Raw genomic sequence first — 18,746 nt, 5'->3', positions numbered from 1 at the left:
CGTAAACAAGCTCTGTGAATTCATTTGAGTACTATCTGAGTAAGAATTTTGCTGATTCCTGGTCACAGTCAAGCTTCTGCTGTGAATTATGGTTTTCAGTGATCATGGATAAACTCTTGTTTTAACATTTTTAATCTATGTACTTTTCTATACTTTCATGTAGTTAGGCAAGACAGCTTTTGTGATAAGAGGAAATGACATGTGAAGACTGTTTTGGTTGCCAATTCTGGGTTTTTTAAATTTCAGAGGCATCAGCATCACAGGGTGATTATTTTCTATTGTATAATCAATGAACTAGACTGCTTTGTGAAAATGGGCAAATTATGTTCCTTTCTGAGATTTGGCTTGTCCGCTTAAGCAACTTTCAGAGAATGATACATGGTGTTGGGCATTGAGGGGAGAGTGGATTTTCTGTGCTTTAGCGATTTAAATCAAGAAATAAAACTGAAACCCAAATCAACTTTTGAATAGTAGGAAAAGTTAATCCCTGCATTTGCTTACCTAAGTTTGATGCCTTAATAGTGGAAGGACTAAATGTCACAAAGTCAAATATTAAGGCAAAAATAACATCTAGTTAAAACGATCTCCCAAAAAACCTTAATTCACCAGCACTTGGGCCCTTACTGCTCAAAAGCTAAAAATGAACTTCTTTTATTTATTTCTTCATCTTGGTTATGATCTTTCTTTGGGAGGGGTGGGGCTGTGAAGGGAGTAGTAGAAGACAAATGTGGTTTGGGAAGAGGTGGGAGTTGGGAACTGTAATGGGAAAATATAGAGGGATTTTCTTTCTTTTATTTATTTTTTTATGTCTAGCATGCCTGTAAGTTCATTATGCATATGATCATGTGACTCCACTATATTTTATTGGGTTCCTTGCTTCTACTCTTTCTTTGGCTAAAACTATTGAGCATATATTGAAGGGCTTGAAAGTCAATCCATTCAGGATTCCTCAGGGTAGATAGTTTTCTCTTTATAGGGCTTTCACTTTTTCTTGTTGTTGAATTCCCCTTACCTATGCCAAGTTTCTGACTGTAGCATCCCTGACACCAAGAGTGACTAATCCCTCTGTTTTCCAGCTTTCTGAGACCAAGATCTTCACTGCCTCTAATGTGTCTTCAGTGCCTCTGCCTGCGGAGAATGTGACAATCACTGCTGGTCAGAGGCAAGTGTGCAGTAAAATTTAGTACCATTTCTTAAACACATCTACTGAGATTACTGTAAAGAGAAGTGGCACTGGCCTTTGTAAACTCCCATGGTGTCAATAATAATAACCAACTTACATTACATCATTACATTCCTCTTAAGTTAATGGAGAGACTTCTTCTTTTTTTTTTTTTTTTTTTGGAGACAGAGTCTCACTGTGTCGGCCAGGCTGGAGTGCAGTGGCACGATTTCGGCTCACTGCAACCTCTGCCTCCTGGGCTCAAGCAATTCTCCTGCCTCAGTCTCCCGAGTAGCTGGGATTACAGGCGTGTGCCACCACGCCTGGCTAATTTTTGTATTTTTAGTAGAGACGGTGTTTCACCATGTTGGCCAGGCTGGTCTCGAACTCCTGACCTCGGGTAATCCGCCCATCTCTGCCTCCCGAAGTGCTGGGATTACAGGCATGAACCACCGCGCCAGTTGATGGAGAGACTTCTAAGAGTTAGTACTAGTTAATCTACTGAATGGAAGTTTATATGTTACAATTTTAAAGTTGATTCTCCCTGCAAATAGCACTTTAATTACAAAGATCAGCCTTTCATATCACCAGCATTGAGTATATAACTTGTTTTGAAGTAAGTCAGGGAAAGAAGAGCCAAAAGTGGAAATGTTTTCATTTATTTCTGAATCTTTTAGAACTATTCAGCAGTTTATTCTCCTGTTCTCTGAGCCCACTGAGTATAACAGTTGTTTTTTTCCTTTGGATCAGCAGGATCCAGCTAATAAACGTTTTAGAATTTAAATCTCTAGGGATCAGTGGTAGGAGATACACTCTTCAGGGAATATTTTTAATTCCCTGGAAACCTCTTGAATTTTTTCTAGACCTGAGCCTGATAGCTCAAAAATTCAGTTCTGACGTTAACTACCCAGAGTTAATGCAGACCCCACAAGTTGAAAGCTCAGTTCTACAAGAGTGCCCCAACTTCAGAGGTTCTGCCAGCCAGCTACAAATTTGGAGGTTCCCATGACCGCCTTATCCAGTTTGATAACTCACTAGAATGACTGAACTCAGGAGTTTTACTTGCCATTACTGTTTTTTTGTTTTTGTTTTTGAGACGAGACGGAGTCTTGTTCTGTCACCCAGGCTGGAGTGCAGTGGCGTGATCTTGGCTCACTGCAACCTTCTCCTCCTGGGTTCAAGCCATTCTTCTGCCTCAGCCTCCCTAGTATCTGGGATTACAGGCATGCACCACTATACCCAGCTAATTTTTTATTTTTAGTAGAGGCAGCGTTTCACCATGTTGGCCAGCCTGACCTCAGGTGATCCACCCACCTCAGCCTCCCAAAGTGCTGGGATTACAGATGTGAGCCACCACACCTGGCCCATTACTGGTTTATTATAAAGGTACAACTCAGCAACAGCTAAACGGAAGAAATGAGTAGGGCAAGGTATGAATGGGTATGTGGGTGGGGCACACACAACCTCCTTGTCTTCTGCAGGTATCCTGAAGCTCTCCAAATCTTATTGTTATGAGTTTTATTACCTAGGCATGATTGATTAAATCATTGGCCATTGGTGATTGGACTTAATAGCCACGTCGCCTACACCCCTGGAATTTGGTGGGATTGGGAGGGGCTTCTGAAAGTTCCAACACTCTTACCTGGTCTCTTTTTTTGAGACAGAGTCTCACTCTGTTGCCCAGGCTGGAGGGCAGTGGCACAATCTTGGCTCACTGCAACCTCCGCCTCCCAGGTTCAAGCGATTCTCCTGCCTCAGCCTCCCGAGTAGCTGGGATAGTAGGCACCCGCCACCACTCCAGGCTAAGTTTTGTATTTTTAGTAGGGTTTTACCATGTTGGCCAGGCTGGTCTCAAACTCCTGACTTCAAGTGTCCGCCTGCTTTGGCCTCCCAAAGTGCCGAGTTACAGGTGTGAGCCACTGCATCCAGCCTTATCTGGTCTTTCTAGTGACCAACCCTCATCCTGAAACTATCTGGGGCCCCACCCTGGGCTACCTCATTAGCATTCAGGTATGGTTGAAAGAAGTGTGTTATGAGTAACAAAGGACACTATCACTTAGGAAATTCTAAATGTTTTAGGAGCTCCATGCCAGGAACAAGGCAAAGCTCAAGTATATATTATACCACAGGTAACTTTTGAAATTTTACGAAAATTGTGGGAAAAAATATCTCCCAAACTGCCCCTGTTCTAAAGCCATTGGAAGATTCCAGTGTTCTGGTATATGATTTTCTGTTTTAGGAATTGGTAATGACAGGTATTCAGTATTAAAATCATGGATAAGTACTTATAAGTTTTGGCTGAGTTATTGAGCTGCCATGTTAAAACTAGCATTTGAGGCCGGGTGCGGTGCGGTGGCTAATGCCTGTAATCCCAGCACTTTGGGAGGCCAAGGCGGGCGGATCATGAGGTCAGGAGATTGAGACCATCCTGGCTAACACATGAAACCCCTTCTCTATTAAAAATACAAAACAAAAAAATTAGCCGGGCGTGGTGGCAGGCACCTGTAGTCCCAGCTACAGGCTGAGGCAGGAGAATGGCATGAACCCAGGAGGCAGAGCTTGCAGTGAGCCAAGATCGCACCACTGCACTCCAGCCTGGGTGACAGAGCGAGACTTTCTCGAAACAAACAAACAAACAAAAACTAGCATTTGATATTTCATTAAATTAATAACTTCACTTAAAAAATTAACCATTATTATTGGCAACATCAGTGGAATTCAGCTATATACTGTAGTGACTCTTATGCATCAGTTATTTTGGGAAATTTAAGCATTTCAAGGCTTTGTGTTTGAACCCTTTTAGAAGAAGCCCCAGCAAGTGGCTTCATTTTGATCTAATCTGATTTGAGTGTTGGGGAATGTTAGCGTGTTCAGTCATTCTTCATGAAGATCCCTTCCCTTCTCCATTAGAATTGACCTTGCTGTTCTGCTGGGGAAGACACCATCTACAATGGAGAATGATTCATCTAATCTGGATCCGTCTCAGGCTCCTTCTCTGGCCCAGCCTCTGGTGTTCAGTAATTCGAAGCAGACTGCCATATCACAGCCTGCTTCAGGGAACACATTTTCTCATCACAGTATGGTGAGTAGGAAACGTGGTTTATCCTAATCAAACCTTCCTGCTAATCCTAGCACACATACACAGTTCCTTCCAAAGACAGTCAGGTTTTTGGCAGGTGAAGCATCCTCTTTGTCTTCTTAAGCAGACTTGGTTGTAGAAATGTTTGAGTTGGGTAATAGGGGGTAGCTCTAAGAGAGGACTTAGTTCTGGACAGACTGAATATTCTTATAAGAATAAGTTAACATTATTTATTGACTACTCATTGTGCTGAATGAACACCATTTGCCATTACTCTTGAGAGAAAATCAATGACATAAACTTGTCAGTACATTTTAATCCTTTTGCAGCCCTCATTAAACTATGATGGGAGATTGTAGCAGTTCCCCATTTCTTGATGGATCAGAATTGTCTTGTATATTTACTTAAACCAGGTATTTGTAGACAAGGCCTCCAGAAACCTATGGTCTTCCCATTTCTGCCACTTACTAGCTGTGTCTCCATTTCTATGTAAATAGGGATAAAAGTGCTAGTCCTTCCCATCTTCCCAAAGGTGGCTATACAAGTGTGGTTTCAGTAGTGATATTATAAATAACTTAGAACTTATGACATATTACTTGTTGACTCAAGAGCATTTAAAACATCCAAGGTCATTAACTACATCAAAGGAATCATTTAAACTAAACAAAGATGCTACAAGTACCAGTTTTCTCATAGTCAGTGAGTCCTGAGAAGTACTGCTTTTTCTTTTTTTCTCTTTTTCTCTCCTATTTTTTGATGGAGGGATACTAAAGTTGTAAGCAGACCATGTGTGTGCATATAATTTTATTTTTCCAGTTAGAGTAATTAGTTTAACTAGAAAACTGCCAAGCTAGCTACTAATTCAGAACTCGGGTAGTTTTTAATTGTTGTCTTAAAATGTTTTTTGTGTGTGTTAAGTTAGTAATTTGGTGGTCGATGTCCTGCCACATAGGAAAGGTAACAGGTGAGAAGAGGTGGGAGGAGAAGGGAAATGGAGAGAAGTGTTGGGATTAAATAGAAAAAGAAGAAAGAAAATAGGACAAAGGTTGTAAGAAGGTGTAATGAAGATCAAGAAGTAACTACCAACCCTTAAAGATAAATGACTGGAAAATGTGATTATGTGATCTATGTCTCTTAATTGCCCTCTTAATGTCTGGAATTGTGAAAATTTACAACGAAATCAGACTTTTGATATCAAAAAGATGTTTTCAGCTGGGGACAGTGACACGTTCCTGTAGTCTCGGCTACTCTGGAGGCTGAAGTGGGAGGATTGCTTGAGACTAGGAGTTCAAGACTATAGTGAGCTTTGAGCTCACCACTGTACTCCAGCCTGGGTGACAGAATGAAACCCTTTCTCTAAAAAAAATTTTTTTAAATAAAAATGTGAAAACTAAATATAAATACTATTCTGTTTTTTTGTTGCCTGTACTAATCAATATGTTAGATAATGTAATTTCCTTTCTATTGAGAATAAATGTTAGAGGATTAATTTCACTTAAAATTTAATAGAGCTAAATAACATGGGAGTTTCTTTATATTTTTATGTATAATACAGTGAACACTAGGTAATTTTAATTGTTTTTATTTTTTATTTATTTTTTATTTTTTTTGAGACAGAGTTTCACTCTTGTTGCCTAGGCTGGAGTGCAATGGCGCGATCTTGGCTCACTGCAACCTCCACCTCCTGGGTTCAAGCAATTCTCCTGCCTCAGCCTCCTGAGTAGCTGGGGTTACAGGCGCCCGCCACACGCTTGGCTAATTTTGTGTTTTTAGCAGAGACAGGGTTTCACCATGTTGGTCAGGCTGGTTTAGGACTCCTGACCTAAGGTGAGCTGCCCGCCTCAGCCTCCCATAGCGCTGGGATTACAGGCGTGAGCCACCGCATTTGGCCCAGTGATTACCCTATAGAACTTGTATGTACATGGAGAAAACAATCAAATGATACTGACTTGCTACTTGATTGTCTAGTGCAGAAGTTGGGATGCCCTTTAACTTTTCCTTTTTGCCTCTGTGCTAGTTATTAGCAGCATCGAGATGAGGCTCCAGTTAATTGTTGTTTCTTTTGAGTTTTTTTAATGAGAAGGGCAAGGACCTTAATGGCAAAATAAAATCTTATATTACATTTATGTTAATTGTATTGGTTGATTTAAAAATTCTCGGCTGGGTGTGATGGCTCACGCCTCTAATCCCAGCACTTTGGGAGGCCGAGGCGGGCAGATCACGAGGTCAGGAGATCGAGACCATCCTGGCTAACACAGTGAAACGCTGTCTCTACTAAAAATACAAAAAATTAGCCGGGTGTGGTGGCGGGTGCCTGTAGTCCCAGCTACTCGGGAGGCTGAGGCAGGAGAATGGTGTGAACCCGGGAGGCGGAGCTTGCAGTGAGCCGAGATAGCACCACTGCACTCCAGCCTGGGTGACAGAGCGAGACTCTGTCTCAAAAACAAAAACAAAAACAAAAATTCTCCAGTCAGCCAAATTTTATCCCTGAGAAGCAGGGAGAAGGAAGTAATGATGATATGAAGTTTTAATGGCTCTGTTTTTTTAGTGATTACTATGTGCCATACATGTATTAAGTGCTTTAATTTATTTAATCCTCCTACAGCTTTACTTTTATTCCTATTTCCAGATGAGGAAAGAGAGATTAAAAAATAGTTTTTCCAAGCTTACATAGCCAGGATTTCAATCTAAGACAGTCTGACTCTAGGTCCTATACTCTAGTGGACTATGCTGTATACTCAGTGTGACAGTATTCTTTACTTGCCTGATCTATACTGGCTCTCGGTCTGGATAAGTGTCTTTATGAGTAGCTGAACAAGGTTACTGGCTGTAGGTTTCTCTCATCTCTTTGTTGATCTACAGGTGAGCATGTTAGGGAAAGGATTTGGTGATGTCGGTGAAGCTAAAGGCGGCAGTACTACGGGCTCCCAGTTCTTGGAGCAATTCAAGACTGCCCAAGCCCTGGCTCAGTTGGCAGCTCAGCATTCTCAGTCTGGAAGCACCACCACCTCCTCTTGGGACATGGGCTCGACGACACAATCCCCATCACTGGTGCAGTATGGTGAGAAGATGGAAAGTGACTTGAATCTTTAAAGCATTGGAGCATTACTGTCAAGAGGCTAGCAGGGGGAGGGGGTGGAGAATGTGTCCTGAAGTGAAGAAAAGGGGCAGCTAGTTGGTTACCTTCCCACATGTATTTCCCCTAATCAAATAAGCTGAATTCAAGAAGTTGGGGAATAATAAAATTTGAGGCTATATATTTCTCATCACATTTAGAGGCTGGGCATGGTAGCTTACACCTGTAATCCTAGCACTTTGGGAGGTTGAAGTGGGAGGACAGCCTGAGCCTTAGGAGTTCAAGAACAGCCTGAGCAACATATCAAGACTCCATTTCTAAAAAAATTGTTTTCAATTAGCTGAGTGTGGTGGTGTGCACCTGTGGTCCCAGCCCCTAGGGAGGGTGAGCTAGTGTGAAGCTAGCTTTCCGCAAAAAAAAAAAAAAAAAAAAAATTTTAACCATATACATAGTTGCAGTCTTCTGTTGATTGGGGTTTTAATTATTATTATTATTCTCCTTAGATTTATCTTCAGTGTTTGAAAATAACATATTGCCTCCAGGTTCTTAGGCTTAGCCATCTTAAGACCTTACACAGTAAGTCTTCACTTAATGTCATTGATAGGTTCTTGCGACTTTATGCGAAACATAAGACAAGGTCTAGTTCTGTCATCCGGACCGGAGTACAGTGGCACTATCTTGGCTCACTCATCTTCCTGGGCTCAAGCAATCCTCCCACCTGAGCCTCCTGAGTAGCTGGGACCACAGGCTTGTACCACCATGCCTGGCTAATTTTTAATTTTTTGTAGAGATGGGTTTTCTCCGTGTTGCCCAGGTGTGTCTCTTGGGCTCAGGCAATCTGCTGGTCTTGGCCTCCCAAAGTGATGGGATTGCAGGCGTGAGCCATTGCACCTGGCCATTTTTTTTTCCTCATCAACATTATAATGAAATCATGTTGAAGGAAACAATGTTATGCCAAGATGTGCCATGCCTTGTTTTTGCTTAAAGCCAGTTTCCAAGCACCTATGGATGTTAAATGAGAACTTGCGGTACTTTAAACTTGGACAATTTGTGCATTCCTGTCTTACACAGACAGGGTAATGTTGATTTAATTAGGCTTTATTTAAGGATGGTTGTAGGCCAGGTGCGGCAGCTCATGCCTGTAATCCCAGCACTTCGAGAAGCCGAGGCGGACGGATCACTTGAGGTCAGGAGTTCGAGACCAGCCTGGCCAACATGACAAAACCCCGTGTCTACTAAAAACACAAAAATTAGCCAGGCGTGGTGGCGCGCGCCTGTAGTCCCAGCTACTCTGAGGCAAGAGAATCGCTTTAACCCAGGAGTCGGATGTTGAAGTGGGCTGAGATTGCACCATTGCATTCCAGCCTGGGTGACAGAGCGAGACTCCCATCTCAAAAAAAAAAAAAAAAAAAAAAAAGATGTAATCCAGTGATTGTCACCTATAGAAATGAGATTAAGCCCCAAAAGAGGGCCTGCTTATATGAGTTTCTGATTTTTACAGTCCTCATTCATGGTGCTAGTGCAGGACAATAGCATTTCCTTGAGATTCATTAGCATCTCTGGCTTCATATACTGGGTTTCCTCTTGCAGATTTGAAGAGCCCAAGTGATTCAACAGTGCACAGCCCCTTTACAAAGCGCCAGGCTTTTACCCCATCTTCAACCATGATGGAGGTGTTCCTTCAGGAGAAGTCACCTGCAGTGGCTACCTCCACAGCTGCACCTCCACCTCCGTCTTCTCCTCTGCCAAGCAAATCCACGTCGGCTCCACAGATGTCGCCTGGATCTTCAGACAACCAGTCCTCTAGCCCTCAGCCGGCTCAGCAGAAACTGAAACAGCAGAAGAAAAAAGCCTCCTTGACTTCTAAGGTACTTAAACTTTTAGGTAGATACCATTTTATGGCAAGGGGTGTGGGGCTTGAGAATTGAGATTAAAAGGGTAAGTTTGGAAATTTAAAGGGAAGGGTTTTTTTTAGTCTTTAGTAAGGTTGTATTAAAGCCATTACTTTCTCTTCTCCTTCAACTTTATAGATTCCTGCTCTGGCTGTGGAGATGCCTGGCTCAGCAGATATCTCAGGGCTAAACCTGCAGTTTGGGGCATTGCAGTTTGGGTCAGAGCCTGTCCTTTCTGATTATGAGTCCACCCCCACCACGAGCGCCTCTTCAAGCCAGGCTCCAAGTAGCCTGTATACCAGCACGGCCAGGTAGAGGGAACATTAACCATAAGACCTCTCTTATTAACCTTTACTACTTTTTTAATCTGTGGGAAATTTCTGGAACTCTGGAGAGGCCAAGCCCCTCTGCATGGCTGAGGGGGAAAGTAGTCAGTCATAGCATTTTTAGTGCTTTAAAATATTGTTATTAGGGTTATCTGTAACTAAACAGGTAGAAATATGCCACTTAGGGGCTGGGTGTGATGGCTGACACTTATAATCCTAGCACTTTGGGTGGCCAAGGCAGGAGGATTGCTTGAGGCCAGGAGTTCAAGACCAGCCTGGGCAACATAATGAGTCCCTGTCTCTACAAAAAAAAATTTTTTTTAAACACAGAGTTTCACTCTATTGCTTAGGCTGGAATGCAGTGGTGCAATCTCGGCTTACTGCAACCTCTGCCACCCGGGTTCAAGCGATTCTCCTGCCTCAGCCTCCCGAGTAGCTGGGATTACAGGTGCCCACCACCATAACCAGCAAATTTTTGTATTTTTTAGTAGAGATGGTGTTTTACCATGTTGGCCAGGCTGGTCTAGAACTCATGACCTCAAGCGATCTACCCACCTCAGCCCCCCAAAGTGCTGGGATTACAGGGGTGAGCAACCGTGCCCGGCCCAGATTTTTTTTTTTTTTTTTTTAGATGGAGTTTTGCTCTGTTGCCAGGCTGGAGTGCAGTGGTGTGATCTCGGCTCACTGTAACCTCTGCCTCCCAGGTTCTAGCAATTCTCCTGCCTCAGCTTCCTGAGTAGCTGAGATTACTGGCATGTGCCACCACATCCGGCTAATTTTTTTATTTTTAGTAGAGACAGGGTTTCACCATGTTGGCCAGGCTGGTCTTGAACTCCTGACCTCGGGTGATCTGCCCTCCTCGGCCTCCCAGAGCACTGGGATTACAGTCATGAGCCACCACGCCTGGCTCAGAGTTTTGCTCTTGTTGCCCAGGCTGAAGTGCAATGGTGCAATCTCCGCTCACTGCAACCTCTGCCTCCCAGGTTTAAGCAATTCTCCTGCCTCAGCCTCCCTAGTGGCTGGAATTACAGGCATGCACCACCATGCCCAGCTAATTTTGTATTTTTAGTAGACATGGGGTTTCACCATGTTGTTCAGGCCAGTCTTGAACTCCTGAATGGAGATGATCTGCCCACCTTGGCCTCCAAAAGTGCTGGGATTACAGGCGTGAGCCACCACACCCGGCCCAAATCTTATATGGTTCTTGAGGGAGCCTAGAATTCAGAATTCTCTAAAATGAGTGTGAACAAAAGATGGCTTTTCCTGTGCTTAGGGTCCATGTTATAATGTATAGAAGGGGCCAAGAGTAATGTATCCTGTATACCGACATTTAGCCACTTTTTTATTTTGAGACAGAGTCTTGCTCTTGTCACACAGGCTGGAGTGCAATGGCACGATCTCAGCTCACTGCAACCTCTGCCTCCCAGGTTCAAGTGATTCTCCTGCCTCAGCCTCCTGAGTAGCTGGGATTACAGGCGCCCACCACCATGCCTGGCTATTTTTTGTATTTTTAGTAGAGACAAGGTTTCGCCATGTTGGCCAGGCTGGTCTCGATCTCCTGACCTTGTAATCTGCCCACCTTGGCTTCCCAAAGTGCTGGGATTACAGGCATGAGCCACGGCTTCCGGGTCCACTTTTTCTCATAACAGCAAAATGTAGGGGGGAGCCAAGGGACTTTTCTCTTCCTTGAAGACTTGAAGATGTTTTTAAGATTTTTTTTTTTTTTTTTTGAGATGGAGTCTCGCTCTGTCACCCAGGCTGGAGTGCAGTGGCTTGATCTCACTGCAAGCTGCGCCGAGCTTGCAGGTTCATGCCAGTCTCCTGCCTACTCCCAAGTAGCTGGGACTACAGGTGCCCGCCACCATGCCCGGCTAATTTTTTTGTATTTTTAGTAGAGACCATGTTAGCCAGGATGGTCTTGATCTCCTGACCTCGTGATCCGCCCGCCTCGGCCTTCCAAAGTGCTGGGATTACAGGCGTGAGCCACTGCGCCTGGCCTAGATGTTTTTTTAAGATTAATTCTTAATTCAGATCTCTGGTGCTATAGAAGGTAGGGATTCCTAGTGTTATCAGGAGGAAATTTTGGTAGATTCTTCTATTTGTTGCTGAAAAATTTCTTCTTGATTCAAATCAAGTTATTCCACTAGTAGATCTCCACGATTTCCTTAGTATGAGTAGATATGCTCTATTTTGTTTCTCTGAGATTTTTCTCTTCATTACTCACAGTGAATCATCCTCTACAATTTCATCTAACCAGAGTCAGGAGTCTGGTTATCAGAGCGGCCCAATTCAGTCGACAACCTATACCTCCCAAAATAATGCTCAGGGCCCTCTTTATGAACAGAGATCCACACAGACTCGGCGGTACCCCAGCTCCATCTCTTCATCACCCCAAAAGGACCTGACTCAGGCAAAGGTAGTGGCTTCATGAACCCTTGGGAATTGGTTAGGAGAATAGTGGGCAAAAATTCCTTAAATATTAGTGTTTTACTTTTCAGCAAGTGGTGCTAAGAAACTTTGGAAGTAGTGATTGAGAATTTGAAAAAGGCACACATCTGTGGCTAGTGAATTAAAAGTTCTTATCAGCAATCCCGGAGACTGAAGAGCCAGGAAACCATTCTCTTTGTACTAAAAATTCATTGCCTCTAGTAGAATCAGTCTCAAGAGCCTGTCCTGTCTTCTGGGAAGATGTGATTGCCAGATTTCTGGGTGCGTGTCAGTAGACCTCACCTTGCTAAGTCCTGGCATGGTGAGGGAGACAGCATGTGCCAGAGGTGACGTGGAGTGAGTGTCAGATGCAGCCAGCGGAATAGGTGGTGTGGCTGAACTGTTGTACTTACCCTTCCCCAAAAATCACTGGATGTGGACTTTGGGCCTTTCCTCTATCTGTTTTAGGTTTGGGGTGTCTTCAACAATTTGTAGGGTTTCCTTCTTTTGCTTTTGGTCACACAGTGTTGGTATATCTCAGTTTTGTTGTTTAATTTTTGTTCCTATTTTGGTTTTTTGGATAGTCTGCACTGTATTAATATTAATCCTTTTGGTTAATTTACAGAGTTTCTCCTAAAGATTTGTTGACCAAAATAAAGCTGAATCAGTGCTAACTTTCCTCATTCACATGAGTTTGTCTGTTTCTTGCTCTTCTGTTTTTTTTTTACCAGAATGGCTTCAGTTCTGTGCAGGCCACGCAGTTACAGACCACACAATCTGTTGAAGGTGAGTGTTCTTCAGGCTTTTCCCCTCCTAAGTTTCTGGTTTTCTATCTTAAAATGGTGATAATCCATTAGTTCCCTTCACTGGACAATTGAGACCCATGCTGTGTAATTCTCAGCATTAAAGAAAAAAGATTCTACCTAATATAGTCCGTTGTTAAATAACTCATCCTTTTGTCTTTGGAGCTGCCTTGGATTGTGGTCACCTCTCTATAGACATTCCCTTTTTTCTGATGAGAGGAATTCCTTTCTTCTAAATTTCTAGGTGCTACAGGCTCTGCAGTGAAATCTGATTCACCTTCCACTTCTAGCATCCCCCCTCTCAATGAAACGGTATCTGCAGCTTCCTTACTGACGACAACCAATCAGCATTCATCCTCCTTGGGTGGCTTGAGCCACAGTGAGGAGATTCCAAATACTACCACCACACAACACAGCAGGTGATTTGGGGTGAGGATGGAGGTTGGGGTTGGTGAATAGCAATAACAGAGCTCTCTGGTTCTTATTATTCCCTTGGCCTGGCAGAGACCACATTAGCCCTGCTTTTGTGGTAAGTGGGTGACCTAAGAACTGTGGGAAGTGAAGACAGAGGAGGCTTGTTTTAATTTTCCCCTTTCAACATCCACTTTTGCTTTAACTGCTCTCTACCCCTGGCTGGCCATTGTGCTTAACATATGATCTCAGACCTCCTTGGTGTCCCATATTATGTCTTATTTCCTTGTTATGTTCTTGACTGAAGCTCCAGGTCACGTAACTATAGCACTATGGCTGATGGCAGCCTCTTTTTTTCTGACAGCACGTTATCTACGCAGCAGAATACCCTTTCATCATCAACATCTTCTGGGCGCACTTCGACATCCACTCTTTTGGTAAGTGTGATGCTGAGAGGGATGTGTGGTTTTCTTACACTTAGAACTGTCCAACCGTAAGATTGTCCCAAGAGAGAATTATTGAAAATTTCTTCATGAGGTGGCAAAATAATTGATTTGAGGTTGCAGGAAAAGGAGTAAAGGGATGTTAGGAAGCCAAGAGAGGCAGAAGAATCCCTAAACATTGAGCTCTGGGTCATTCCTAAAAGCCCTGAAAGTGACTTTCTGACTTTTTTCCCCTACTGAATATATAGTTGGGCTTTGTATGCTTTAATAAATTCTGGAAGAACATACCTTTCCAACTGGTAGAGCTGTTCTCTTTCCTTGGTCTTGGGTATGCCCAAGTTCTGAAAAGAATCAGTGCAAGGCTGGACATGTTTGTGAAAGGAGAATGCCAGGTGAGAGCTTTTGGTCCAAGAGTCAATTTTATTGTTTTGATTTGTAACAACTATTAATAGAATTAAGCTGAGCCTGTAAAGGGAAGGACCCATTTTGGACAAAAGTATCAGATTTGCCGGAAGCCTGGGGAGATATGAGGGCTAAGGCTCCTTTAGGAGTCTCTATTCAAATACACAGTTTCAGATTTAAAGTCAGAATTGTGGACAGGTGCAGTGGCTCACCTCTGTAATCCCAACACTTTGGGAGGCCAAGGCAGGAGGATTGCTTGAGCCCAGGAGTTTGAGACCAACCTGAGCAATATAGTGAGACCTCATCTCCACAAAAATTTTTTGAAGATTGGCCAAGCATGGTGGTACATTCGTAGAGTCCTAGCTACTCGGGAGGCTGAAGTGGAAGGATTGTTTGAGCCCAGGAGGCCAAGGTTGCAGTGAGCCAAGATTGCACCACTGCACCCCAGCCTGGGCAACAGGATGGGACCCTGTCTCAAAAAAAATGTAAAATCAGAATTTTTGCTTTTTCCTAGTCCACAAACTGGTCTCAACTAGTAAAGAAAAGTTGGGGAGAGAAAGCTGTGATATATTTTTTACATCTCAACTCTCTCTGTTCCTTTATCAGCCAGTGTTAGTCTCTGGGGAATCTGTCTCCATTTGCTTTACTGTCTTTCTGAACAGGATGATGATGTGCAGTGAGTCTGTTACCATTCTTGCCAGATGAGTCTTGAGGAATATGTAGCTGGAGATTATTTCTAACTACTTTAGCAGGGTGTACTTTGGTACCTTGCCTACTTGGCCTCTTTAATTAGGAAGTTGACATCATAATATATTCAGCAGGGGGGATTGTCTTATTTTTCCTGACCTATGATGCTGATCTCTTTTCTTCTTCTCTCTTCCACTGCTCCCCCTTTTGAAGCACACAAGTGTGGAGAGTGAGGCGAATCTCCATTCTTCCTCCAGCACTTTTTCCACCACATCCAGCACAGTCTCTGCACCTCCCCCAGTGGTCAGTGTCTCCTCCAGTCTCAATAGTGGCAGTAGCCTGGGCCTCAGCCTAGGCAGCAACTCCACTGTCACAGCCTCGACTCGAAGCTCAGTTGCTACGACTTCAGGTAGCCTTGCATAAGCAGATGGCATTCCTCTGGGATGGAGGAGGTAAGTAATTGTGTGATGGGATAAAAATGTAATTTCTCTTTTAGGAAAAGCTCCTCCCAACCTCCCTCCTGGGGTCCCGCCGTTGTTGCCTAATCCGTATATTATGGCTCCAGGGCTGTTACATGCCTACCCGGTAAGTGGGACTAAAGGATCTTCTTCAAAAGGTGAGGGTGTTGTGGCTACTCTTTTTATAGCTCTGGCTTCAGATGGACCCCTGTGAATACCAAAACTTGCACATACTCAAGCCCTGCAGTTGGCTCTGTGGAATCCATGTATATGAGTTTTGCATTCTGTAAATGTGGCCGTATTTTTGATCTGTGTGTCTGGTTGGAAAAAATTCGTATATAAACAGCGTGCAGTTCAAACCTGTGTTAAGGGTCAACTGTAATTAAAATATAAAATAAATGAGGGATCGCCACATGTAATCAAACTGGTTTTTAATCTTTGCAGTTTTGGAAAAAATACTAAACTGAGGCCAACCCATCTATTGTGTATCTGCTTTGGTTTATGGTGCACACATGTATGCATGTGTGTGTGTGCGTACAATGTGTATGTATATGTGTGATGAGAATATCTGCCCTGTTTGAAACACAACTTCTGGGCCTCAGAAGCCAAAGGCCAGAATGTTCATCTGGAATCCTTTTTGGTTTCTTAGATAATTATGACTATTATTTTATTTTTTGAGGCAGATCTTGCTCTTACCCAGGCTGGAGTACAGTGGAACGATCATAGCTAGCTCACTGCAGCCTTGAACTCCTGGGCTCAAGCAATCCTCTCACCTCAGACTCCCCAAGTAGCTAGGACTACAGGTGTGCATCCCCATGCCTGGCTAAGTTTTAAAAATTTTTTTAGAGACAGAGTCTTCCTATGTTGCCTAAGCTGGTCTCAAAATCCCAGGTTCAGACAGTCCTCCTGCCTCAGCCTCTCAAATAACTGGGGTTATATATAGGCCTGAGCCACTACTCCTGGCCCCAAGAATTATTTTCTCTGATTTGATTAAATCCCTAACTCTGAGTGTGTTTGCTGGTCTGGCCTGGTTAGAGGAAAGTTTCCTGACTCAATCTGGGACTTTGAGAATAAGTGGCTGACATTAGTAGCTTTTTGCCCTAGTGTATCTTCTGTGACCTTCAAGTATTTGGTACCTATTAAGATGAAGGATATATGAAAACGTTTTAGAAGATACCTGTTCCTGCCCTCATAGACAAAGTCTAGATAAATTTCATACCGATGACACATCCAAATAACACAGTTACACATTTTTAATTTGTGGTCACTACCTTAAAACCCTGAAATTGGAGAAAAGTGAAATATTCTTTCCAGAGGAGATTATTTTTAAGCCAGATTTTGAAGAGTATAAGAGACAGAGACTTGTAGAATAGAGAGTAAAACTGGTTGTTCGTGTATATTTTGTGTCTACTCTATTGGTATCAAGAAGCCAGCCTACTAGAATCAGTAGTATTTAGCTCAAGGAAAGCTTCAAGACCTTTCATGAATCATTTAATCTCTGTGTACTTTACTGCTTTTTCCTTAAATAAAATTGAAGGAAATAATCCGTGTCCTGTTCTAACCCAGAATGAGGATGAATGTTCTGTTGAATTAGCTTGTCTCTTGGCTCCTTGTTTTGCTAACATCATGACCAGTTCCTGTTATTGCTATATGTCTGTATCTTTCAGCCACAAGTATATGGTTATGATGACTTGCAGATGCTTCAGACGAGATTTCCATTGGTGAGTATGTGGGATAGAGCTTTGGAAAAGAAAGTAGTCTTAAAATTAGTGTTGGGAGAATTATCTCCGTCACAGACATAGCTCTTTCCCATCCCAGCCCTCCATACACTCTGATTTAAGGCATATTAGAATATAGGGATTTGGGGGAGGGTTTCCAACAGAAGATAACTTTTTTTTTTGAGACAGAGTCTCTCTCTGTCACTCAAGCTGGAGTGCAGTGGTGTGATCTTGGCTCATTGCAACCTCTGCCACCTGGGTTAAAGCAATTGTCTGCCTCAGCCTCCCGAGTAGCTGGGATTAAAGGTGCCCACCACCACCCCCAGCTAATTTTTTTTGTATTTTTAGTAGAGGTGGGGTTTCACCATCTTGGCCAAGCTGGTCTTGAACTCCTGACCTCATGATCCACCCGCCTCTGCCTCCCTAAGTGCTGAGCTTACAGGCATGAGCCGCCGCACCCAGCCTTTTTTTTTTCTTTTTTTAAATCAGAGTTGTGGCATCTTAGTAAATACATTTTAACCTAATCTATAGCCCAGTAAAGTACTCTGGAGCACTCAGGGTGCTTTCTGTTTGTCCCAGACACTTTAAATTATCAAATGATCTGTTTTCTCAGTAGAATAAGCTTGGTATAAACTGATAGGGATGACACCTAGAGGGTTGAAAATATTGGTCCTCGTGGACTTTGTTGTATTCTCAAGTGGGCATACCCGTAGACCTTGTCTGACTGTGCTCATGGCCAGGCAGGGGGGACAGTGTATGCAAGAGTAATGTGGAGTTTGTGCTAACTCTAGCCAGCTTAATTAGTGACTGGATAAATTGCACAACTCTCACATTCTTCTGTTTTTTCCTCCGTGGAAATAGTACTCATGCTGGGGAATGAGTGACATTGAATCTCTGCTCTTTTTTTCCCTCTTTTCTAGGATTACTACAGCATCCCATTTCCCACACCCACTACTCCGCTGACTGGGAGGGATGGTAGCCTGGCCAGCAACCCTTATTCTGGTAGGATTGGGATGGGACTAAATAAATAAAAAGGGAGATAGTGTTGGGATTGATGGCAGACACCTGATTGGTAGCAAGAAGGGATGTGATAAATCAGGATTGGTAGATTCAAAATCCTGCTAAAGTTGGGCATGTCATGGCTTTTCCTATTCATCCCACTTTGTGTTGTCTCCCTGTGATTTCTAGATGATATCTTAGCCAGGCATGGTAGCACACACCTGTAGTCTCAGCTACTTGGGAGGCCAAGGTGGGAGAATTGCTTGAGCCCAGGAGTTCAAGACCAGCCTGGGCAACATAGCAAGACCCCATCTCCAAAAAAGTGATATCTTGACTTAGTTTCAAGCCATTTGCTAGCTTTTTCCAGGAAATACAGTGGTTGAGGTGGTCTTCTCTGCTCATCTCTGCCCCTTTATGCTACTACTCACAGTGGCAATCTCACTGCCTTGCTAGGCCTGGGGCTTCCTTCTTTTACCTGACCTATCATTGTCCTCATTGACTTACCATTTTCCCTGATCCATCATTGTCCTTCAAGTCCAGCATGGGGTATTCCCCATGGAGGAGAAGAGGGGAGGGAAGAAGAGGGAAGATGAAAGAGAACACAAGTGGGCAGAGAAATTGTGCAGGTGCCTTATTCCAAGAGCCTCCTGCCATAGCATTGCACAGTTATTCAACATTAGTCCTTGACTTGCAGCAACTGTGCTAAGTGTATGCTGAGCAACAATAATTGGAGCCACTAAGAAATGTAATTCAAGGAATTGAACTTTAATAGTCTTTGAACAGGATCTCCTGGAATCATGTGAAATCAGAAGAGGTAATTCTGTATTGGTATTGGGGTGAAAGAGGCAGGTACATTTAGTTTC

At 43.2% G+C, this 18,746-nt stretch overlaps 1 protein-coding gene and 1 non-coding gene across 51 annotated transcripts in view; both read left to right on the top strand.

The window, feature by feature from the left end:
* The window catches only part of UBAP2L (ubiquitin associated protein 2 like), a 51,146-nt gene that overhangs the window by 21,795 nt on the left and 10,605 nt on the right, over positions 1–18,746 (top strand). For all 50 annotated transcript variants that reach the window (XM_063605080.1, XM_063605074.1, XM_063605094.1 and 47 more), the window contains exons 10-22: positions 1,077–1,162; positions 4,073–4,244; positions 7,104–7,302; positions 8,908–9,185; positions 9,348–9,520; positions 11,762–11,951; positions 12,694–12,748; positions 13,010–13,184; positions 13,541–13,613; positions 14,922–15,117; positions 15,205–15,293; positions 16,834–16,887; positions 17,805–17,886. In XM_063605080.1, the coding sequence (XP_063461150.1) occupies positions 1,077–1,162; positions 4,073–4,244; positions 7,104–7,302; positions 8,908–9,185; positions 9,348–9,520; positions 11,762–11,951; positions 12,694–12,748; positions 13,010–13,184; positions 13,541–13,613; positions 14,922–15,117; positions 15,205–15,293; positions 16,834–16,887; positions 17,805–17,886 (1,822 nt within the window). The remainder of the gene's footprint in view (positions 1–1,076; positions 1,163–4,072; positions 4,245–7,103; positions 7,303–8,907; positions 9,186–9,347; positions 9,521–11,761; positions 11,952–12,693; positions 12,749–13,009; positions 13,185–13,540; positions 13,614–14,921; positions 15,118–15,204; positions 15,294–16,833; positions 16,888–17,804; positions 17,887–18,746) is intronic.
* LOC112438473 (small nucleolar RNA SNORA58) lies at positions 17,584–17,719 on the top strand. The gene has a single exon (XR_003026888.1). It is a non-coding gene; the product is annotated as a small nucleolar RNA SNORA58 (small nucleolar RNA).

This window comes from Pan paniscus, chromosome 1 (genome assembly GCF_029289425.2).
Source record: "Pan paniscus chromosome 1, NHGRI_mPanPan1-v2.0_pri, whole genome shotgun sequence".
Classification (NCBI taxonomy): Eukaryota; Metazoa; Chordata; class Mammalia; order Primates; family Hominidae; genus Pan; species Pan paniscus.
The sequence above is the reverse complement of the archived record's forward strand: the minus strand, read 5'-3'. Positions and strand labels throughout refer to the sequence as shown.